Source organism: Garra rufa, chromosome 8, assembly GCF_049309525.1.
Source record: "Garra rufa chromosome 8, GarRuf1.0, whole genome shotgun sequence".
NCBI classification, from domain to species: domain Eukaryota; kingdom Metazoa; phylum Chordata; class Actinopteri; order Cypriniformes; family Cyprinidae; genus Garra; species Garra rufa.
In genome coordinates this window covers 8,744,613-8,766,309 of record NC_133368.1, presented here as the reverse complement: position 1 = coordinate 8,766,309, position 21,697 = coordinate 8,744,613, and the positions used below count along the sequence as shown (strand labels likewise).

The 21,697-nt window shown below is 35.1% G+C and overlaps 1 protein-coding gene across 1 annotated transcript in view; it reads right to left on the bottom strand.

The window, feature by feature from the left end:
- The window catches only part of nalf1b (NALCN channel auxiliary factor 1b), a 177,479-nt gene that overhangs the window by 5,787 nt on the left and 149,995 nt on the right, over window positions 1-21,697 (bottom strand). Inside the window, exon 2 of the mRNA XM_073846134.1 lies at window positions 660-831. Within this exon, the coding sequence (XP_073702235.1) occupies window positions 660-831 (172 nt within the window). The remainder of the gene's footprint in view (window positions 1-659; window positions 832-21,697) is intronic.

Sequence of the window (21,697 nt, the reverse complement as noted above, 5' to 3'; positions counted from 1 at the left end):
AATCCACTGAGTCAACTCACATTTTGTGATCATGATCATGCTCATTCATCCAATAGAAGTGTTAAGCAGAAAGAATTGTAGGCTACTTTCTGTTTCAGCCACATGGTGGCAGCAGAGACCAAGTCTTTAATAAAATTAGCAACACCAATGGAAGATACTGCCTACTCAGGCAATAGATGGTCCAAATCCAATGTTTGCATAACATCCTGTCTACTGTGATGCCTTCATTTGGTTGTATCCTTTTCGCTATCTATGACACCCCACAATTCTATATGTGTGGTTGAGTGGTTAGAAAAAGGAATTAGAAAAAGAAATACAAATGTCATTTTGTCTGTTGTTCTTCTATTTATGATTTTGAGAAAGCATTGTAGTCATTATATGTCTTTAAAGTTCACTTGAATTTGTTCTATTCCATGAGACGTGACATTTTGGTGCCGGTCTGAATCAGTTTTCTTAAAAGGTGACCTCGTCTACCTCATTGATAATGAAAATGTATCCTCTTTCATATGAAAGTGTGTAAATATGTACATACTGTTCAAAAAACTGACTGGGCATTGAAGCAGTTGCCATTGGTTTCGGTCACAGCTAATGATTCAGTCCTCTCGAGAAGAGGAAGCCACTGGTGATTTGTTTGGATGAGAAAAGGTCAAAGTGCCCACCTGTGCATATAAAACTGGGGCTTCCTCCGTAGATGAGCTCATCATTGTCAGGTAATATGAATGGACACCTCTGCTGGACCTCCAGGCAGTACTTCCTGCAGGGGATCCTGTTGCTGCAGTGCATCTGTGTGGTGTGGAAGAATTGGGCACAGAGCCAGTGTTTGTAGACAGTCTGTGCAGAGAGAAAAGTACAGAAGGAGAGCTGTTAGTGCTTCAGTCTGGGTGTCCATTGCAATTGATTACATCATCAGTACCGCGGTAACAGTCATCGCTTAAGCTCTCCCACCTATGTATCTTGGCAACCTCACAGCCTTCTTCCTCTTCATCGTTTTGTCTGTCACTCACAGAATCTAACATCTATGTTGTTTTACGTTGCATTTATGTACACAGCTCTTACACATCACTTTCAGTAATAATAGGCCAAAAAAACTGTAATTATGTTATCATTCATAGGCTGATTTCCCTTTGTAAATGATTTGTTCCTTTGCTACTATCAAAATATTGCTTTTTTCTCTTCAGAAGTATCCTTCAGGTCCCACAAATTCTTTGGTATTTCAGCATTTTTTGTGTATTTGAACCCTTTCCAAAAATGACTACTGTATGATTTTGAGATTCATCTTTTCACACTGAGGACAACTGAGGGACTCATATGCAACTATTACAGAAGGTTCAGTGCTTTCTGATGCTTCAGAAGGAAACACGATGCATTAAGAGCCAGGGGTGAAAACTTTTGAACAGAATGAAAATGTGTACATTTATCTTATTTTGCCTAAATATCACTTTTTTCATTTAGCATTGCCCTTCAGAAGTTACAGATGATACATGTTTCCCAGAAGACAAATTAAGTTACATTTACCCTGATCTTCAAATTCAAAAAGTATTCACCCCCCAGCTCCTAATGCATTGTGTTTTCTTTCTGGAGCATCAGTGAGCGTTTGAACCTTCTGTAATAGTTGCATATAGTCCCTCAGTTGTCCTCAGTCTGAAAAGATGGATCTCAAAATTATAATCATTGTTAGAAATGGTTAAATACACAAAAATGCTGAAAAACCAAAGAATTTGTGGGACCCGAAGGATTTTTCTGAAGAACAGCGGGCAGTTTAACTGTTCAGGGCAATCAAGGGACTGATGAACAACTATCACTAAACAAAAAAAACACAGCTGTGGATCATTCAGGTAACAACACAGTATTAAGAATCAAGTGTATGTAAACTTTTGAACGTGGACATTTTTAATTAAACTATTATTTTCTCTTGTGGACAATATGTAAGCGTCTTTTATGTGAAATATCTTATTCAGGTCAGTACTAAATAAAAAACTATTTATTTTGGTAAAATTCTGCAAGGTGTATGTAAACTTTTGACTTCAACTGTAATTTTGCGATACTGTTTGTGAATGTTAGTTAAAACTATTTTTAAGGGAAAAACTGAATTATTCAACTATGTTGCTAACAATGAAACTTGCGTTCCATAGTTGGCTAACAATGCTTTTGGGAAATGCCCGACACAAGCAACACTGGCTCAACCATTATTGTAAAACTGGGGCAGGACTTGGATGTTTGAAATCATTATTTTATTGAGTTTGTTTAGTGACATTAGTGCAGAAATGTCAGCTTTACATTAAACATAACAGAAGTGAATAATAAAATATTACTCTGGGGTATTACAACAGGGTTCTGTTTGTGGCTCATTATATTTTTGTAACACCACAGCGGGGCATTAAATTGGATAAATAACCATGTAAACAAGCAGTTTTGTTTTTTCTCATGAAAAAATACAAATGTGCCCAGTCAAACAAGAGGAAAAAAGACATCAAACCAAAGCCATTTGCTTTGACAGTTTCCTTAATGTACAACACATTATCCTACCCACTGAATGAATGGACTGTAATGCATTAACGGTGCTTCTCTGAAATACTGAGGAGAGTCTCTGGCAAGTTTTCCAGCAGCCATTAGTTACAGCTGAGCCAGCACATGACATCATATCCTCTCTCCCATCAGAAGCCTAATGGAACGATTCCGTACTCATTTTATTCCGAGAGGGAATGACAAAAACACAGCGAAACAAGTTCAAACTTACATAAACACCTTCTCTCCCGCATCGCATATTAAAACTGTTTCTCCGAGCACGAAACGGACCTGTAGCTGCAATACGTCGCTGTCAGCAGAGAGAAGAGCGCAGGCAGGTCCTCGACTCCATCTACAACAACAGCTCAGGCAATTATGAGTGCAATGAATCACTGTCTTTGCCTTAAGCACAGCGCCTTGCCCGCACACAGCTGTACATCATGTCACGCCGCCATCCCCAATGAAATATTTATGTGGCGTCACTCGTGTAAACTCTTTAAAAAGCACATTTCCTTCCTCAGCCTTGATCCTCTACCGCTTTGGTTCGCCTGTAAGTGCTTATTAGATTTGCAGAGAGCAAACCTCTCAGTGGGCGTTTGCTAATGCCTGTTCATATAATGAATCCCTCCTGAGACAGAGGTAAAGCAGACGTTTGTGGAGGATGACAGATCACAGAGAGGGGTACGACCGCAGCCTCCTGTCTCCTCCCCGGGCCATTTCAGGAAGGCCTGATTGACATGCAAGGCAAACAGCTTTTCTGAGGTGAAATAAGATTTTGTTGGAGTTATCTGGGGACATTGTGATGGTCTTGAGTCAGCATTAGGTTTGACCAATAATAAACCGTAAGGTTAGACTCCATATTGAATTTTATTGTGGATGAAAACAAGGCTATGAGGGATAGACTTGCAGTCTTTACTATGTTGCACACTGTACAAAGTACAAAAGATTTTTTCTACCTAAAGTTTTTTTTCAGAAAGGCATTTCATCAGCTGAACAATCTGTTTTTCCTTAAACAATGGTACAATCCATTAAACGCACTGTACTTCTAGCCCTCACAGCCTTGTTTTTATTCCTGTCAAAAATTAAATATGGCACAACCCTGGCTAAGGTCTATCGAGGCGGAACAAAGCAGTGGATGACTGTATTATACAATACCTGTCCATGCTGCATCAATATTACTTTTGCAGAACCATACAGCATGTTTGATTATTATCGTAAAGCTTTTTACTCCAAATACCATACTTTTAGACAGTCTTCCATTACCGAACAACTGTTGCAAAACCGAAAAACATTACCTTGAGACCTTTGTCTCAAAATACAGTCAATATATTGATTCTAGTTTGCTAAATATATATATAAAAAAGAAAAATTAAAGATTAGAACAAATTTGCATAGAATTAACTTTGTGTTGCTGTAAGAAACAGCTAAATCCAGAAAAGCGAGATCAGCCAAATTTAGATGTGCATAGTCAAATACAATTGTTAAAGGGATAGTTCACCCAAAAATTAAAGTTACCTCATATTTTACTCACCCGCAAGCCATTTTAGATGTATATGACTTTTTTTTTTCAAACAAATACAATCAGAGTCATACTAAAAAATGCCCTAGCTCTTTCAAACTTTATAATAGTAGTGAATGGCTGTTGAGGTTTTGAAGTGCAAAAACAACATATTCTCATTCCCAACTCGTCACATAATGACACTTGATCAGGACCCTTTGGCATCACTTCTTCACGCACAGGGTACCCCTTTAGCCCAATTTTTCGAGTGCAGGGTCCTCCATTGCTTTTAACAAGAAACCATTGGCGTCAATATGCAGATGCAAAAGGCATTGGGAATTTTTCAATGTAAACAGTCACAACAATTTTATTTACATTACACTATTTACACATTCATGAGCACTTAATTTAACCCCTTGCCCCTAAGGGTCATTATTTATTCAAAAAATATTAATATTCCAAGTCTTCCGAGGCAAAAAGATTAATGTGTGAGAGAAATAGATGCGATTACCATCTCCATTTGCCGTAAAGCTCCGATTCTGTGTGCACATTCAAAAATTGCCACCAGAAGAAGCGTTACACCAGCTTTGGTTGTGAAATGCCATTGGCTCTTGTGTGTCTCATGACCAATTGCATCATGCTAAAGTACGAAAATATCTTTTTGAATGAGATGTACTGTAAGCATACCCTGGAAATCCAGAGGTCTCGCGAGAGCACAATTTGAATTGTCTCTGCAAGACACTCTGGCATCGAGCAATCATGCATGTTACTGCAATACGTAAGCAATTCTGGGAACCAATCAAATCGGTGTATCTGATGTAGGCGGGCCAGAGGCGAGCTAAGCTGATGACGACAGCGCTGCGACGTCCGGAATCATTTAGTAAACATTGAAAGAGATCTGTTCTACAGATGAAAACCAGTTGTTTGAAACAGCTTTGGCCGCTACAATGACCGAGTTAGACTTGGCTTTTCATTTAAAAGAGGAAGAGAAAACCGCGCTCGAATCGTTCCTTTGCCAGAAGGACGTTTTTGCTGTTTTGCCGACTGGATACGGCAAGAGTTTAATCTATCAGTTAGCTCCGCCAGATAGCAATGCCAGATAGCATTCGGCAATCTCGAGACTTGGCTGTTAAAAAAGAAGTGGCGATAAATGTTATCGAACAAGGTCTACCGGGACAACCTGATCTGGATTGTGGTGGATGAGGTCCATCTCATTTACAAATGGTAAGAGTCACTTGGTAAACTTACTGTAACGAAAAACTGAACTATTCAATAGTAATACAGGAGCCTAACTTGAACAGGACGATATGTCTCGCTGCTGATTGAAACGCTAGTGTCCATCCACATATTAGTTGATATAAGGAATAGTTTGATCGGACCTAATTGTTTTATGAGGTTGATTCGGCTGTCGTAATTAATAGTTATTAATCTTGTCACATTGTTTATGTTATAACATTGAAATCCACTCTTATATGTTCACCGTCACTCTAGATACGTCACACCGTGTATTGTTGTGATTGGTCGTGGCGTTATCCAATATGCGTTCAGTGAGAGTTTCAAATGCACGCTTGGTGCCGCCCCTCGAGTTAGGTCCTTTTCATTGCTCGATCCCAGACCCTTAATCTTAATAGATTAGGGTCTGGATTTTTCCAGGCTACTGTAAGCATGTTAAAGAAGCAGGATAATTTTCAGCGATTAAAACCTTATGTTTCACTCTCTTCTTCCCATAATATATATCATATGGCTTTAGAAGACTTGGGAATGCAGCACAACTTGTTTGTAATACTTTTATACTGCTTTTATGGACAGTTTTAGCAATAAATACCTGTGACTTACTTTTATTTGCCTGTTATGTGTTTTATATTGTTCAGAAGTGGGTAGGTTTAGGATAGGGGTGAGGTTAGGTGCTCCAATTAAAGTATACATTTATATAAAATTACTTCATGTTGCCAATAAAGTGCATCGATACAATATAAAAAGTGCTCCACATGGATCCGTGGGGTTAATAAAAGCCTTCTGAAGTGAATCGATGCATTTGTGTAAGAAAAATACCCATATTTACAACTTTATAAACCGTAATCTCTAGCTTCCGCTAACTGTCGTATGCATGTTCGTGAGAAAAATCCAGCAGATGATATAGGATGTAGGCATAGTGTCAGCTCCAGTGAAAGTACCGTAAATCCTCTAATACAGGCCCCGGCCTTTATTTTACTCAAGCGCATCGCGGTCCAGGCCTTTATTAGAAGGAGGCCAGAATTAGAGTCAGGCCTCAATTTCTATTTGAGCAAAACGAACTACCAGTAGAATAAAAAAACCTATAATATTTTATATATTTGAACCTATAAAATACTAGGTGCATTTAATAATCACTCCGCTCCGGGTTCATAATTTCCCCGCTCCCGCTCCACTCCTCGCTCACTGATATCAGAAACACAGCTCCGCGTCAAAAAAAAGAAAAAAGAAAAGAAATAATGTTTGAAACATAGGCGGAGCGTGTGTAAGGCTTAGCCTTCCCCTGGCCACGGGGACCTGGGGCAAAAAAATGCCACTAAATTGGACATAATCCCCTGCACAAAACAATTCAATATATTACGTCTGTTGCTAATAAAATGAAAATGAATAGAAAGTGTCAATTGCGGCATTACATTAAGATCTGCTCATCTGCACCGTTATTCTTTTTAGGCGTTTTTACAGTGTTGCGTATTAGAACCAATCACACATGATTCTGCAATGTCTAATAAGAAGCGTTTAAATGAGTCTTGTCAGTTTTGTTGAGTACGCGCAACTCTTGATTTTTCTCATCATAAACAACAACGCTCAGACGTAGGCCTACCTACAATGTAAGTAAGAGATTCATTACACAGGGAATACAACAAATTCATGGTTTACATTTAAGATACAAGTACATTTAAGATATAATAACATGTATATTGAAACGTTATTTAAAAGAATTTGGAATGCAATAAAGTAATTTTTAAAGGTGTTTTTAAAGCATTTGCGAGTTGTTTACCCTATATTATGAGTGCACTAAAATAAAAGTTGACCCGTTACAGGTCAGAATGATGTATTACTCCTACCTTTATGAGCAAAAATGAAGAAATGTTTTTTTGATCGTTTTCACACACCCAGAAAAAAATCGCACTGGTGCCTCCATTTCCTGCAAAGCGTGCCTCAGCTGCCTTCAAATCTCCACACAAACGATTGGATATTCATCCAACAGCGCGCATTTATCAAGGTTAAATGTTTAAACTAACATGTGTGATATGCTTGAACTGTTTTATATATAGATTTTAATTTAGGAAAGTCCTGATGCTTTGAGAAGGCTAAATTGATAGATGGTCGACTCACTGCCGCTGGCAACTTAGTCATTACTTTAAAAGACATTTAACGTACAATTAACGAACAAAAAATGCTTCAGACTTTTTTCTAAATTAACTTAATAAAAAAACGAAACAAAATATAATCACTTTTCCATTTTTAAACTGAACTATTTTAATAGCGGAAAGCATGCTCTTGATAAGATGCATACCATTTTGTTGAGTTTAAGCCGTCTCATCATTTGGCCTTCGCAAAAAAATAAAATAAAAAAAATTAATAATAATTATGAACTGCGTACCCTTGGAAGAAATCCTGTATGTGCGTATTTTATTATTTTTTTGTTTGTTTGTTTCTTTGGAGAGTGATGCTGCGTTCACACCAAGCGCGAATATGCGTCTGGCGCGAGTGATTTCAATGTTAAAGGAACCGTATGTAGGATTGTGGCCAAAACTGGTACTGCAATCACTTTCAAAATACTGTAGAACGGTGTACCCCCTCCCGCTCCCCCCTGACTCGAGGTTGCCAGCTAAGCTGCAGGAGTAGGCTGCTACAAGGAGCTTCCAATGACAAGTGACGAGTCCTACACAGTAATTTGTTTTTCTTCTATTAATTATGTTTATGCTTCACAAGAGATGTTTTGCGAAGTAATTATGTCTCGCAAAAATTTACAGATGGCGATTAGCCAAATATTTCGCAAAGATGTACTGTAATACCACATTTCAGTCGGAACATAGATTGTTTTCATACCCTGCTAGTGGTGCGATATAAAGCTTTTTTATGAACGCATTTAGCACGGCCGACCGCGGAAAATCCACTGTGTACGGAAGCAAAGTTAGCCAAACATAGATGAATCTTACCTGTCCAGGAGAAAATAAGCAACGTTGGCGTCTGTCTTCAAATTCTTCTCCGTTTTCTGCCGTCTGCATCTTTCAAAGGCATCTCCTATACAAATCCTTGTTTTATTTCGGACTTTGTCATGACGTATTTCGGATTCATAACGAGGTCTTTTACGTTTCGTAACGTTATACATGTTTTATCCGACACGTTCTAGCTGCAGCTGTAACAGAGCTGGCAACACGAATCACGAAACTCTACTGACTTCATGATTGGTAGATAGCTGGAGGGTGGAGCCTCAGACCAAAACACAAAACGACAACAATAACATCAGTTGAGGGCTGCAACTCTCACTTTTAAATGACAATATCCTGGCCGGACCACTGTTGTCAGTGATATAAGTATTTGAAATGAACATGATTTCTTAATGTCTAGTGACATGTCAGGGCCATTTTATGATTAACTGACATAAATTTCTTACATACGGTTCCTTTAAGTCAATGGTAAGACGCGTCTACGCGCGTCTGGAGTTCTTGCGGCGCGAATTGAGCGTCTGGCGCGAATTGTGCTTTTTGTGCATCACGCGTTTGACGCGAATTCGCGTCTGCCGCCCGAGTTGAAAAATCTGAACTTCTGCGTCAATTCGCGCCGCGTTAACCAATTAGGAGCCTGCTTGATGCTGTGGCGGCAGGCCCGCCCGTCACTCGTTCAAATATGAAACATGAATACTAAATGCCTAGTGCGGTTCTAATGCACAACAAAGACAGTGTTTTATCACATATATGACACATATTCATTTTGTATTGAATGCTATCTTTTCCATATCTAAATCTTAATTATATGAAACATTATTATAGTGTAGTGTGTCTACACTATAATAACAGAACAATAATAACTATAATAGTGTGTATACTTTAGTGTGTCTGGACAGTGTTGTGTGAGGAAAATAAAGAAATCACAGGACAGGTTAAATACTTTTGGAGGCTGGCTCCATTTATCATCAAAACAAAAATAAATAACAGATTTTACAGTAATAACCTGAACAAAAAAATGGCACAGACCTATAGAATTATTATACATCAAAAGAGGAATGACATAAAGGAGTAGTTCACTTTTAAAATGAAAATTCTGTCATCATATACTGCTCCAACGCACAGAGGGAAGTTCCACCGCTCCTGAAATCCCCTCGCTCCGATGCGGGACAGCAGGTCATCGAACTGGGCGCGGGACAGGCGGAAGTACCGCTGAAAGCGGCCGTCATCCAGGCGCAGCTCCTGGAGCAAGTGATGAAACTCGCCGAACTGGGTTCGCCTCCGAAGGGTCTGGTGGACCCAAATACGGCGACGATGATCCCTACACCGCTGTTCTGCTCTCCAGAGCAAATACAGAGCGGTGACTCTCTCGATAAATGACCGATCAACAACAGAATCTTGTAAAAAGATGGCCGCCAACGGGGTTTGAAACTTTCGCGTCTGACGCGCGTAAATTTCGCTTCAAACTTTTGTTTTTACGCGCGTCGATTTCGCTCTTGACGCGCGAATGAACACAAAGTGGTCACGCGTATAACTAGATGCGTATTCGCGTTTGGTGTGAACGCAGCATTATTTGCAAAGTTAGTGATAATAGTTTTCTGAATAGGCCTATAATCGCTGTTTGAATAAGTTGAAATGAAACGTTATAATTATCAATTTCTAATGTTTTTATTAAATTGCAATCACATTAAATACAATTCAGTCCCATTAAAAATATTTTATTGGCCTACGTGACACCTGCGTATGTTTTCTTTCCTAAAAAGACGAGTTTATGATGTTTGTAGTTAGCCTTACCCTGGAGCTGGTTCACCCTCCGCCGATGGTTTGAAATAGGCTATAACGATCCTGTTCATAACACATATTAAAATAAAAAATACTAAAATAAAATAACAGGAGAGTTTGGAACACTTGTGTGCAAACTTTGTTTCTACCACATACCAAGCTATAACATTGTCAGCATTAAAAGAGTATAACTGCTGCTTTATGCCGTGCAAAGTTTGTAATGAAAATAAAAAATACATTTTCGTCATTTATTTTACATATGGATCGCTGCATTTCTTACATATGTCTGTTTATTCGAAATCAGATACCATTACATTTCTTTAATGCATTATTGACAGAGCGATTGCGTGTGAATTTGTTTTGTACCCGTTTAAATCATGCTTTCACCTGAAAATAGTTATTATCTAGAAGGAACAAACTAATTTCTTGTGAACTATAATTTACCGCTCATGTCCATTGCCGTCATTATAGCCTTTACATTCTTTCTGATTTGAGTGATCCATCTCTATCAAGCTAGCTAAACATGTTTAACATATGAATTCTTGCTTAATATGAAGTTATATTACGGGCCGTTGGCATGAATTGTAGAAATGATGGAGCGGTGGCGGAGCGCTCTTGGAGCGAGTGAAAACCACGACGCTCCGCCTTTTCAAAAATCCGCACCTCCCTCCATTCAAAATTACACCGCTCCACTCCGCGCTCCGCTCCGCTCACATACTCTGCTGCCCAGACAAACGTTGTTTCTAATAATAGCCCCGGCCACTATTAGAGACCGGCCATTATTTACCTCAGCTGACAGCGAGACCGGCCAATGTTGGAGACCCGGCCGCTAATGGAATACAGGCCAATATTAGAGGATTTGCGGTATGCTATTATAACCAAGTTTTGTTTACAGCAAAGGAAAGCCAGTCTCCTCTTTGCTTATATCGAAATCCTCCAACATTTTTCTTCACAAATCCTCGTTTTGTACATCTGATCTGACATCGATTCACTTTAGAAGACCTTTATTAACCCCCTGGAGCCATGTGGAGCCGTTTTTATGATGGATGGACGCACTATTGGACTTCAAAATATCAACAGTCATTCACTGCCATTTTTATTTTTGGGTGAAATATTGCTTTAAGAAAAGACCTGAAGTGAATTGTTGTGCCATCTAGTGGTTTAAAGGAAAGTCGAATGCGCCTTTACCCTGATGTACCCTACACTTTTTGTTGTTGACTTAAGTATTGGTTATTTTTTTAATCACCATTTCTCCTGCTTTGGATAGATTCCTTAAAATGCTGCCATTATGCTTTTATTTATTTGCAAACTCGCAGGAAATGCTATTGTTTGCCAGAAGTTTGCCACAATGACACTAGTCTTTCGACAGTATTGAGTGCAAACACCTACTCAATTCACAACCTGCACAATGTCTGACTAATACGCAGCTGCTTTTGAAAGCTCCCATCTGTATTAGCACGTGCTGAACGCTAATGCGTTGTTATACTGTAGCAGATAAATTCACTGCATTTCTTTGTATTTTATTACTGTATACTGTATTTCAATAAGCAGTGTGTTCAGTAGCACATTTGTTTTTGCTGTGGTATCAAAATTGCTGATGATCCTGACAAATTTAGTGCTGAATGACGGGTGAAGTGTTGTGACAGTGACAGACAGTTTTAGAAAAAGTGGAGCAGTGCAGTGCGATGATGGCTTCTTACATACACCTCACCCAGTCACGCTCACTTAAGACGGGCACACACACATTCCCGTGTGCACGTGGCACACATGAGCAGGGCCTTGGAGACTGTGAGCGTGGCGACGTGCTTCTGGCATTTGGAGCTGGCACATGATGACATTAATCCAGAGCTCATTTGCAGTGCTACTGTGTGGCAGGACTTTATATCTAGCAATTCTGACTTTATAACTAGCAATTGTGCATTTATATCTCACAGTTCTGAGAAAAAAAGTCAAAATTGCAAGATGCAATGTCGCAATTTGAAGAAAAAAAGTCAGAATTGAAAGTTTATATCTCACAATTCTAACTTTATTTCTTGCAATTTTGAGTTTATATCCCTCAATTCTGACTTTATGTCTAGAAATTCTGACTTTATAACTCACATTCGTGCATTAACAGTTCTGAGAAAAAAAGTCAGAAGTGCGAGTTTACATGACGCAATTCTGAGAAATAAAGTAAAAAATGTGAGATATAACCTTGCATTTCTGTGAACATCAGTCTATTTTACCTCAGAATTGGACTTTAACGCAATTGCGAGTTTATATCTCACAATTCTGAGAAAAAAGTCAGAATTGCGAGATACAATGTTGCAATTGGGAGAAAAAAAGTCGCAGTTCTGACTTTATTTCTTGCAATTTTGAGTTTATATCCCACAATTCTGACTTTATATCTAGCAATTCTGACTTTATAACTCGCAATTGTGCATTTAACAGTTCTAAGAAAAAAAGTCAGAAGTGCGAGTTTATATAACGCAATTCTGAGAAATGAAGTAAAAACTGTGAGATATAACCTCGCATTTCTCTGAACATCAGTCTTTTTTTCCTCAGAACTGGACTTGTGAATTTATATCTCACAGTTCTGAGAAAAAAAAGTCAGAAATGCGAGATACAAAGTTGCAATTGTGAGAAAAAAATGTCAAAATTGCGAGTTTATATCCTGCAATTTTGACTTTATTTCTCACAATTATGTTTATATCCCTCAATTCTGACTTTATGTCTAGAAATTCTGACTTTATAACTCACATTCGTGCATTAACAGTTCTGAGAAAAAAAGTCAGAAGTGCGAGTTTACATGACGCAATTCTGAGAAATAAAGTAAAAAATGTGAGATATAACCTTGCATTTCTGTGAACATCAGTCTATTTTACCTCAGAATTGGACTTTAACGCAATTGCGAGTTTATATCTCACAATTCTGAGAAAAAAGTCAGAATTGCGAGATACAATGTTGCAATTGGGAGAAAAAAAGTTGCAGTTCTGACTTTATTTCTTGCAATTTTGAGTTTATATCCCACAATTCTGACTTTATATCTAGCAATTCTGACTTTATAACTCGCAATTGTGCATTTAACAGTTCTAAGAAAAAAAAGTCAGAAGTGCGAGTTTATATAACGCAATTCTGAGAAATGAAGTAAAAACTGTGAGATATAACCTCGCATTTCTCTGAACATCAGTCTTTTTTTCCTCAGAACTGGACTTGTGAATTTATATCTCACAGTTCTGAGAAAAAAAAGTCAGAAATGCGAGATACAAAGTTGCAATTGTGAGAAAAAAATGTCAAAATTGCGAGTTTATATCCTGCAATTTTGACTTTATTTCTCACAATTATGTTTATATCCCTCAATTCTGACTTTATGTCTAGAAATTCTGACTTTATAACTCGCAATTGTGCATTTAACAGTTCTAAGAAAAAAAAGTCAGAAGTGCGAGTTTATATGACGCAATTCTGAAAAATAAAGTAAAAAATGTGAGATATAACCTCGCATTTCTCTGAACATCAGTCTTTTTTTCCTCAGAACTGGACTTGTGAATTTATATCTCACAGTTCTGAGAAAAAAAAGTCAGAAATGCGAGATACAAAGTTGCAATTGTGAGAAAAAAATGTCAAAATTGCGAGTTTATATCCTGCAATTTTGACTTTATTTCTCACAATTATGTTTATATCCCTCAATTCTGACTTAATATCTAGAAATTCTGACTTTATAACTCAATCGTGCATTTATATCTCACAGTTCTGAGAAAAAAAGTCAAAATTGCGAGGTGCAATTTCGCAATTTGAAGAAAAAAAGTCAGAATTCAGAGTTTATATCTCGCAATTCTATAACTTTATTTCTTGCAAATTTGAGTTTATATCCCTCAATTCTGACTTTATATCTAGAAATTCTGACTTTATAACTCACATTCGTGCATTAACAGTTCTGAGAAAAAAAGTCAGAAGTGCGAGTTTACATGACACAATTCTAAGAAATAAAGTAAAAAATGTGAGATATAACCTTGCATTTCTCTGAACATCAGTCTTTTTTTCCTCAGAACTGGACTTGTGAATTTATATCTCACATTTCTGAGAAAAAAAAGTCAGAAATGCGAGATACAAAGTTGCAATTGTGAGAAAAAATGTCAAAATTGCGAGTTTATATCCTGCAATTTTGACTTTATTTCTCACAATTATGTTTATATCCCTCAATTCTGACTTTATAACTCGCAATTGTGCATTTAACAGTTCTAAGAAAAAAAGTCAGAAGTGCGAGTTTATATGACGCAATTCTGAGAAATAAAGTAAAAAATGTGAGGTATACTCGCATTTCTCTGAGCATCAGTCTTTTTTTCCTCAGAACTGGACTTGCGAATTTATATCTCACAGTTCTGAGAAAAAAAAAGTTTTTAAATGAAGTAAAAAATGTGAGATATAACCTTGCATTTCTGTGAACATCAGTCTATTTTACCTCAGAACTGGACTTTAATGCAATTGCGAGTTTATATCTCACAATTCTGAGAAAAAAGTCAGAATTGCAAGATACAATGTCGCAAATGGGAGGAAAAAAGTCGCAATTCTGACTTTATCTCTTGCAATTTTGAGTTTATATCCCACAATTCTGACTTTATAACTAACAATCGTGCATTTATATCTCACAGTTCTGAGAAAAAAAGTCAAAATTGGGAGTTTATATAACGCAATTCTGAGAAATGAAGTAAAAAATGTGAGATATAACCTCACATTTCTGTGAACATCAGTATTTTTTCCTTAGAACTGGACTTTAAGGCAATTGCGAGTTTATATACCACAATTCTCACCTTATATCTAGAAATTCTGACTTAATAACTCACAATTGTGCATTTATATCTAACAGTTCTGAGAAAAAAAGTCATAAGTGTGAGTTTATAGATGCAATTCTCAGTTAAAAAGTCCAATTTCCAAATTTTTGTATTCAGTGGCGGAAACTGGCTTCCAGTGTTCAAACTACAGTCAATTAAAATCTGAAATAAACTTAAAAAAGAGAAATATTATTACAATTCAAAATAACCATTATCTATTTAAATATATTTTAAAATATAATTCATTCCTGTGATGCAAAGCTGATTTTTTTTAGCATCAGTACATTACAGTGTCACATGATCCATCAGAAATCATTCTTCTAATATGCTGATTTGCTACTAAATAAACAATTCTTTTATTATTATCAATGTTGAAAACAATTGTGCTGCTTAATATTTGTGTAAACTATGATTTCTAAATCAATAATGGAACGTTATATTCTATAATATTAAAGAGATGATATTATATTTATATGATATCACAAATTTTTTCCTGTGATATATTTTCCTGGACAACACCTTTCATATCCACTGTTGTGTAAAACATTCCCCAAAACACTCATGGCTGGTGAATATTTTTTATTGCAGCGTGAGTTCAGCGTGACCCCGTGAATCTCTGCTGTCCAGCGCTCCATTAGGGATGTGATGAGGGGTGAGTCCTCTCAGATGAGTATAAATGCATTATGGGCGCTAAACACAACCTGAGCGGCGGGGCGAGCTGCATCGCGGACGTACAGTCTCTGCTGAATGCCGCTGAAGGACGTTGCACTAAAAGGGCCATTTATGTTTCTAATAGCTGGTTAAATCTGCACTGCCGGCTTCTATAAACTCCTGCAGTTGTGACCTGAATATACTTGCCTCAGTTCACTGCTATCTGAATGGCTAATATATTTTTTTTTCTGTATTTTGAAAATGTAATCAGTCAATTAATCTAATGTCACAAAACTAATTTATCGGACGGCATAATATGTAATCACTTTCTTCAGTGCTCTGTCCAGCCATCCATTTGTCTTTTTCAGTCGTACTGCAAATGTGGCGGGAAGTAGCCAGCAGATGACGCTAGCATGCTAAGGTGAACGATTGCGGATTTCCTCACTCAGCAGTATCTCGTTCATTTTAAAATACATAACACTTGAAAAGAGCTGCAGTATTTGTTAGCATTCCCATTCAATTCAATCTCACAAAGTCTAAGCAACACCCGGAAGCAGGCTATTTGAAATATGCCATCCTTTGACACTCAGTTCTTCAGAGAGAGCCTAAATAACACATAATATTGATAAAATGTGTTACAGCAGCCAAAACATCTGTGCACAACTGTACAAAACACATTTAAGGCCACTTTCCAGATCCTCTGCATCACATGTGCTGAACATTATTCTGATTCATCTCAATGACTCAAATCTTTTGATTCTGATCTCCAGAAAGATTCAGATTTGTTAACTTATTCATTTGGTGACTGTTTCTGTAGGTTACATCATTACACCTGTAGGCGGGGAACAGCATCTTTTTGTGGGTTATGAAAGAGTTATTGAATCATTTAGTCAGCTGATTCATTCAAAAGAATCGATCATGACTGAAAAACTATCAAACGTCTACAGATCGAATAAGAGAATTGAGAAATAATGTTTAAGACACCATGGGTGAATAGGGGTAAAAAAAAAAAAAAAATCGAATAAGTATCACTATACTGTACTTTACCTTGCTGATTAATCAATACATTAAGACGAGACAAGACATTTCCTGAAATGTTATGTTTGAATATGCAAATGAGGAACTGTCTAATTAAACATGCACTAATTTGCATACATCTCCAGAACAGGAATATGAACACTGGATAGAGATACAGTCAAAATTGTTTCTTTTTTTTTTGACATATTAATGGAAGGGATTTTGGGATTATCTATTTTTATCACTCCATAAAGAAGAAAATACTTCCAATGGCTGGGGGGAAAAAATAAAACAAATAAATTAAATTAATAATAAATAAATAAACAAATAACATTTATAGAATTTAAAATAATTAATTTATTTAAGCATCTTGCCTAAATAAATAAATAAATATCATTTAATATCATTGATATAATATGAATTAATATTAATATAATTAATATTTAATTAAAAAAGCAATGATTTTGCCTATAGTGCCTTGCCTAAATAAATAAATAGAATTTTATCTCATTGATATAATATGAATTAATATTAATATAATTATTATTTAATTAAAAAAAAACAATGATTTTGCCTATAGCATCTTGCCTAAATAAATAAATAAATAGAATTTAATCTCATAGTTATTATATGAATTAATATTAATATAATTAATATTTAATTAAAAAAGCAATGATTTAGCCTATAGTGCCTTGCCTAAATAAATAAATAAATATAATTTAATATCATTGATATAATATGAATTAATATTAATATAATTAATATTTAATTAAAAAGCAATGATTTTGCCTATAGTGCCTTGCCTAAATAAATAAATATAATTTAATATCATTGATATAATATGAATTAATATTAATATAATTAATATTTAATTAAAAAAGCAATGATTTTGCCTATAGTGCCTTGCCTAAATAAATAAATAGAATTTAATCTCATTGATATAATATGAATTAATATTAATATAATTAATATTTAATTAAAAAGCAATGATTTTGCCTATAGCGCCTTGCCTAAATAAATAAATATAATTTAATCTCATTGATATAATATTAATTAATATTAATATAATTATTATTTAATTAAAAAAGCAATGATTTTACCTATAGCGCACTGCCTAAATAAATATTAACATTATATTAATATAATTAATATTTAATTAAAAAAAGAAATCGTTTTGCCTATAGCGCCTTGCCTAAATAAATAAATATAATTTAATATCATTGATATAATATGAATTAACATTAATATAATTAATATTTAATTAAAAAAAGAAATTGTTTTGCCTATAGCGCCTTGCCTAAATAAATAAATAGAATTTTATCTCATTGATATAATATGAATTAATATTAGTGGTGGGCCGTTATCGGCGTTAACGTGCTGCGTTAACGTGAGACTCTTATCGTGCGATAAAAAAAATATCGCCGTTAATCTATTCTCAAATTTGGGTTGGGAGCTGGGTCTAAACTACGCAAGCTATGATGACTTTCACCTTGATAGTTTAACGCGGATGTATACCGAAGACTATAGAATATGGTCGCGCGTTTACGTCTCCTCCGCCAAAACACAGACGGGATCGCGTCGTCCTCCATTCATAAAAACCGAATCTACTATAGCGAAATGCCACGTAAATTCGTCGTTTTTTGGATTCATAAATCAAATGTTGGTCTGTCACTTAATTCAAATCGCGATATGGACTAGTGTATGTGAAAACTGAAATGCAAAAAGACCGTTTTAATATGAATCCGGTATGTTCCGTTTGCCTAGCTGTATGAATGAATGATGGAGACGAGCTTTTACTACACGCATACTGAAACACACGTGACGCTCCCGGTAATTTTTGGCATTTGCATCTCACATGAACAGATAAACTCAATCTCCAAAACTGCTGTGAGTGTCACTTTTACCGTTTCATTTGAGAAAACTAGCATCATATCATACTGTATACACAGAAACTTCACGGCAACCTGTCAAAATAAAAGTACGGTGTAACATACCAGTGTTTCCCCCCCAAAGCTGGAAACGTAGGGGAAACACTGGCTACCATAGATATACACACGTAGATGTATATTTTTATCACACTGTACAACAATAATACTGTTTTTTTTTTTATTACAGTAAGGGCTAAATTTAGGGTTGGGTAGGTGTTGACGTTAAAAAAACACAATCTAATAGGTAGAAAAAATAATTTCATTGTTAGTTAGTTAGTAAACAGTACATCTTATTCAACATAATTTATTTTCATCAACAAATTATCATAGAACAGCTTTATGAGCTTTATGATCCATTCTCAAAGACTTACTTTTAGTTATTATTTGGGTAGCACACATATTCTGAATGCCTTCAGCAGAATTCAAATTAGCCATTTTAATCTAGATTAATCTAGATTAATTCCAAGATTTAATCTAGATTAATCTAGATTAAAAAAATTAATCTATGCCCACCCCTAATTAATATTAATATAATTATTATTTAATTAAAAAAGCAATGATTTTACCTATAGCGCATTGCCTAAATAAATATTAACATTATATTAATATAATTAATATTTAATTAAAAGAACAATGATTTTGCCTATAGCATCTTGCCTAAATAAATAAATAAATAGAATTTAATATCATTGATATATGAATTAATATTAATATAATTAATATTTAATTAAAAAAGCAATGATTTTGCCTATAGTGCCTTGCCTAAATAAATAAATAGAATTTAATCTCATTGATATAATATTAATTAATATTAATATAATTAATATTTAATTAAAAAAGAAATCATTTTGCCTATAGCGCCTTGCCTAAATAAATAAATAAATATAATTTTATCTCATTGATATAATATGAATTAATATTAATATAATTATTATTTAATTAAAAAAGCAATGATTTTGCCTATAGCATCTTGCCTAAATAGATAAATAGAATTTAATCTCATAGTTATTATATTAATTAATATTAATATAATTAATATTTAATTAAAAAAGCAATGATTTAGCCTATAGTGCCTTTCCTAAATAAATAAATAAATAAATAAATAAATAAATATAATTTAATATCATTGATATAATATGAATTAATATTAATATAATTAATATTTAATTAAAAAGCAATGATTTTGCCTATAGTGCCTTGCCTAAATAAATAAATATAATTTAATCTCATTGATATAATATTAATTAATATTAATATAATTATTATTTAATTAAAAAAAGATATCATTTTGCCTATAGCGCCTTGCCTAAATAAATAAATAAATAGAATTTAATTTCATTGATATAATATTAATATAATTAATATTTAATTAAAAAAGCAATGATTTTGCCTATAATGCCTTGCCTAAATAACATAATATAATTTATGTAATATTAACTGAAATGAATAGAATATATAATATAATTAATATAATACTCTCTACAAGTTCGTTTTTAAGTGATACTTAACAATTTTAAAAATATTTTTCAGAATATGCCATTTAAAGATGCGTACTGTAATTGAAATATACAGAAATAAAATAAACTGAAAGACTATGATATGTTATGAAAGCAAAATATTCCAGAATCTTAAAACTGACAAGTGTATGAAAAAAAAAATTTTTTTGCCTGTAGCATCTTGCTTTAATCACTGAAAACGTTTTATAAATTATTGACAATGAAGCAAATATAATATTTTTCATCCTCAGTTTTGTCAGCTGCTGAGCTTGGCATTTATCACGCTATACAAATAGCGTCCTTTTGTCATTATGACAGCGTATGTGTCATTATAAGTTTGTTCACAAACTAATGGGGCGTCCTACTCAAAACACTAGGGTTTATTCTTCATTCAGTAGATCCGACTTATGATATGCAATCATTGGCTTTGTGAAGGAAAAAATTAGTCCGTATATCAAAGCGAACAAGTAAGATTCGTTCAGGACCACGACTAAAAATGCAAGCGCAAACCTCACTTCTAAATCTAGGCGTGATGGGGGGAAAACAGGGCAGGAGTGTAGACGGAATCAAGGGCAGTTTCTGATGCAGGCTTCGTCACTTTTTCGCTCTGAGGCTGCAGTAGACAGAGGATGGTGTGATCTCATTAGTATGAAGAGCGGAGGGAGTGTTGGCAGAGGAGCTCTGAGAATCAGCCGGCTGCTATACTGTCTCTGCCCTACTTACCTAAACCCTCGGCTGCCTGCACAGGGACCTGCCTGAACCTGCTACATCTAACACTGCTTCTGCTCACATGATAAATGACCACAATGCCTCAGACAGCACAGCATGTGAGGAAGCTTGAGAGAGGAACATTTCCATCTTACATAAGCAGGCCTTGCCCTTCCTTTCCCTACAGTATATTTATGTCACACTACAGAAGGGTCCAAAAGTCTGAGACAGCTAGTAAAAACAAATTTCGGTTTGAACATTTTTATGATTTAACATAAATGACAAGAACATTTACAAATGTTGCAATGTCCTTCTGACTTTGTTTTCGTAATTGAGTTTATATCCTACAATTTTGACTTTTTTCACGCAATTCTGACTTTTTTTCTTAGAATTGTGAGATGTAAACTTGCAATTGCTGTTTTGAGGGGGAAAAAGACTGATGTTCTCAGAAATTGTGACTTTATTTCTCACAATTGCGAGTTTTTATCTCACAATTCTGACTTTATAACTCGCAGTTGTGCGTTATAGTCATAACCGCGAGATAAAAACTTGCTATTCTGAGAAAAAAGTCACAATTGCAGTTTAAACTCGCAATTCTGAGAAAAAAAGTCCACATTGTGAGTTTATATCTCTCAGTTCTGACTGAGAGAATTGTAACTATTTCTCAGAATTTAGTTTTTTTTAATCTCACAATTCTGACTTTATAACTCGCAGTTGTGTGTTATAGTCAACTGTGAGTTTATTTTTCAGAATTGTGAGTTTATCTTGCAATTGTGACTTTATAACTTACAATTGCGACTGGATTTCTCAGAATTGTAAGATAAAAACTCGCAGTTCTGTGTTATAGTCATAATTAGGAGATATAAACTAGCTATTTTGAGAAAAATAGTCACAATTGCGATATAAACTCGCAATTCTGAGAAAAAAAATCTGAATTGTGAGTTTATATCCTAGTTCTGACTTTATTTCTCAGAATTGTGAGTTTATTTCTCATAATTGCGACTATTTCTCAGAATTGTGAGCTTATTTCTCATAATTGCAAATTTTTATCTCACAATTCTGACTTTAAAACTCGCAGTTGTGTGTTAGTCATAACTGTGAGATACAAACTTGCTATTCT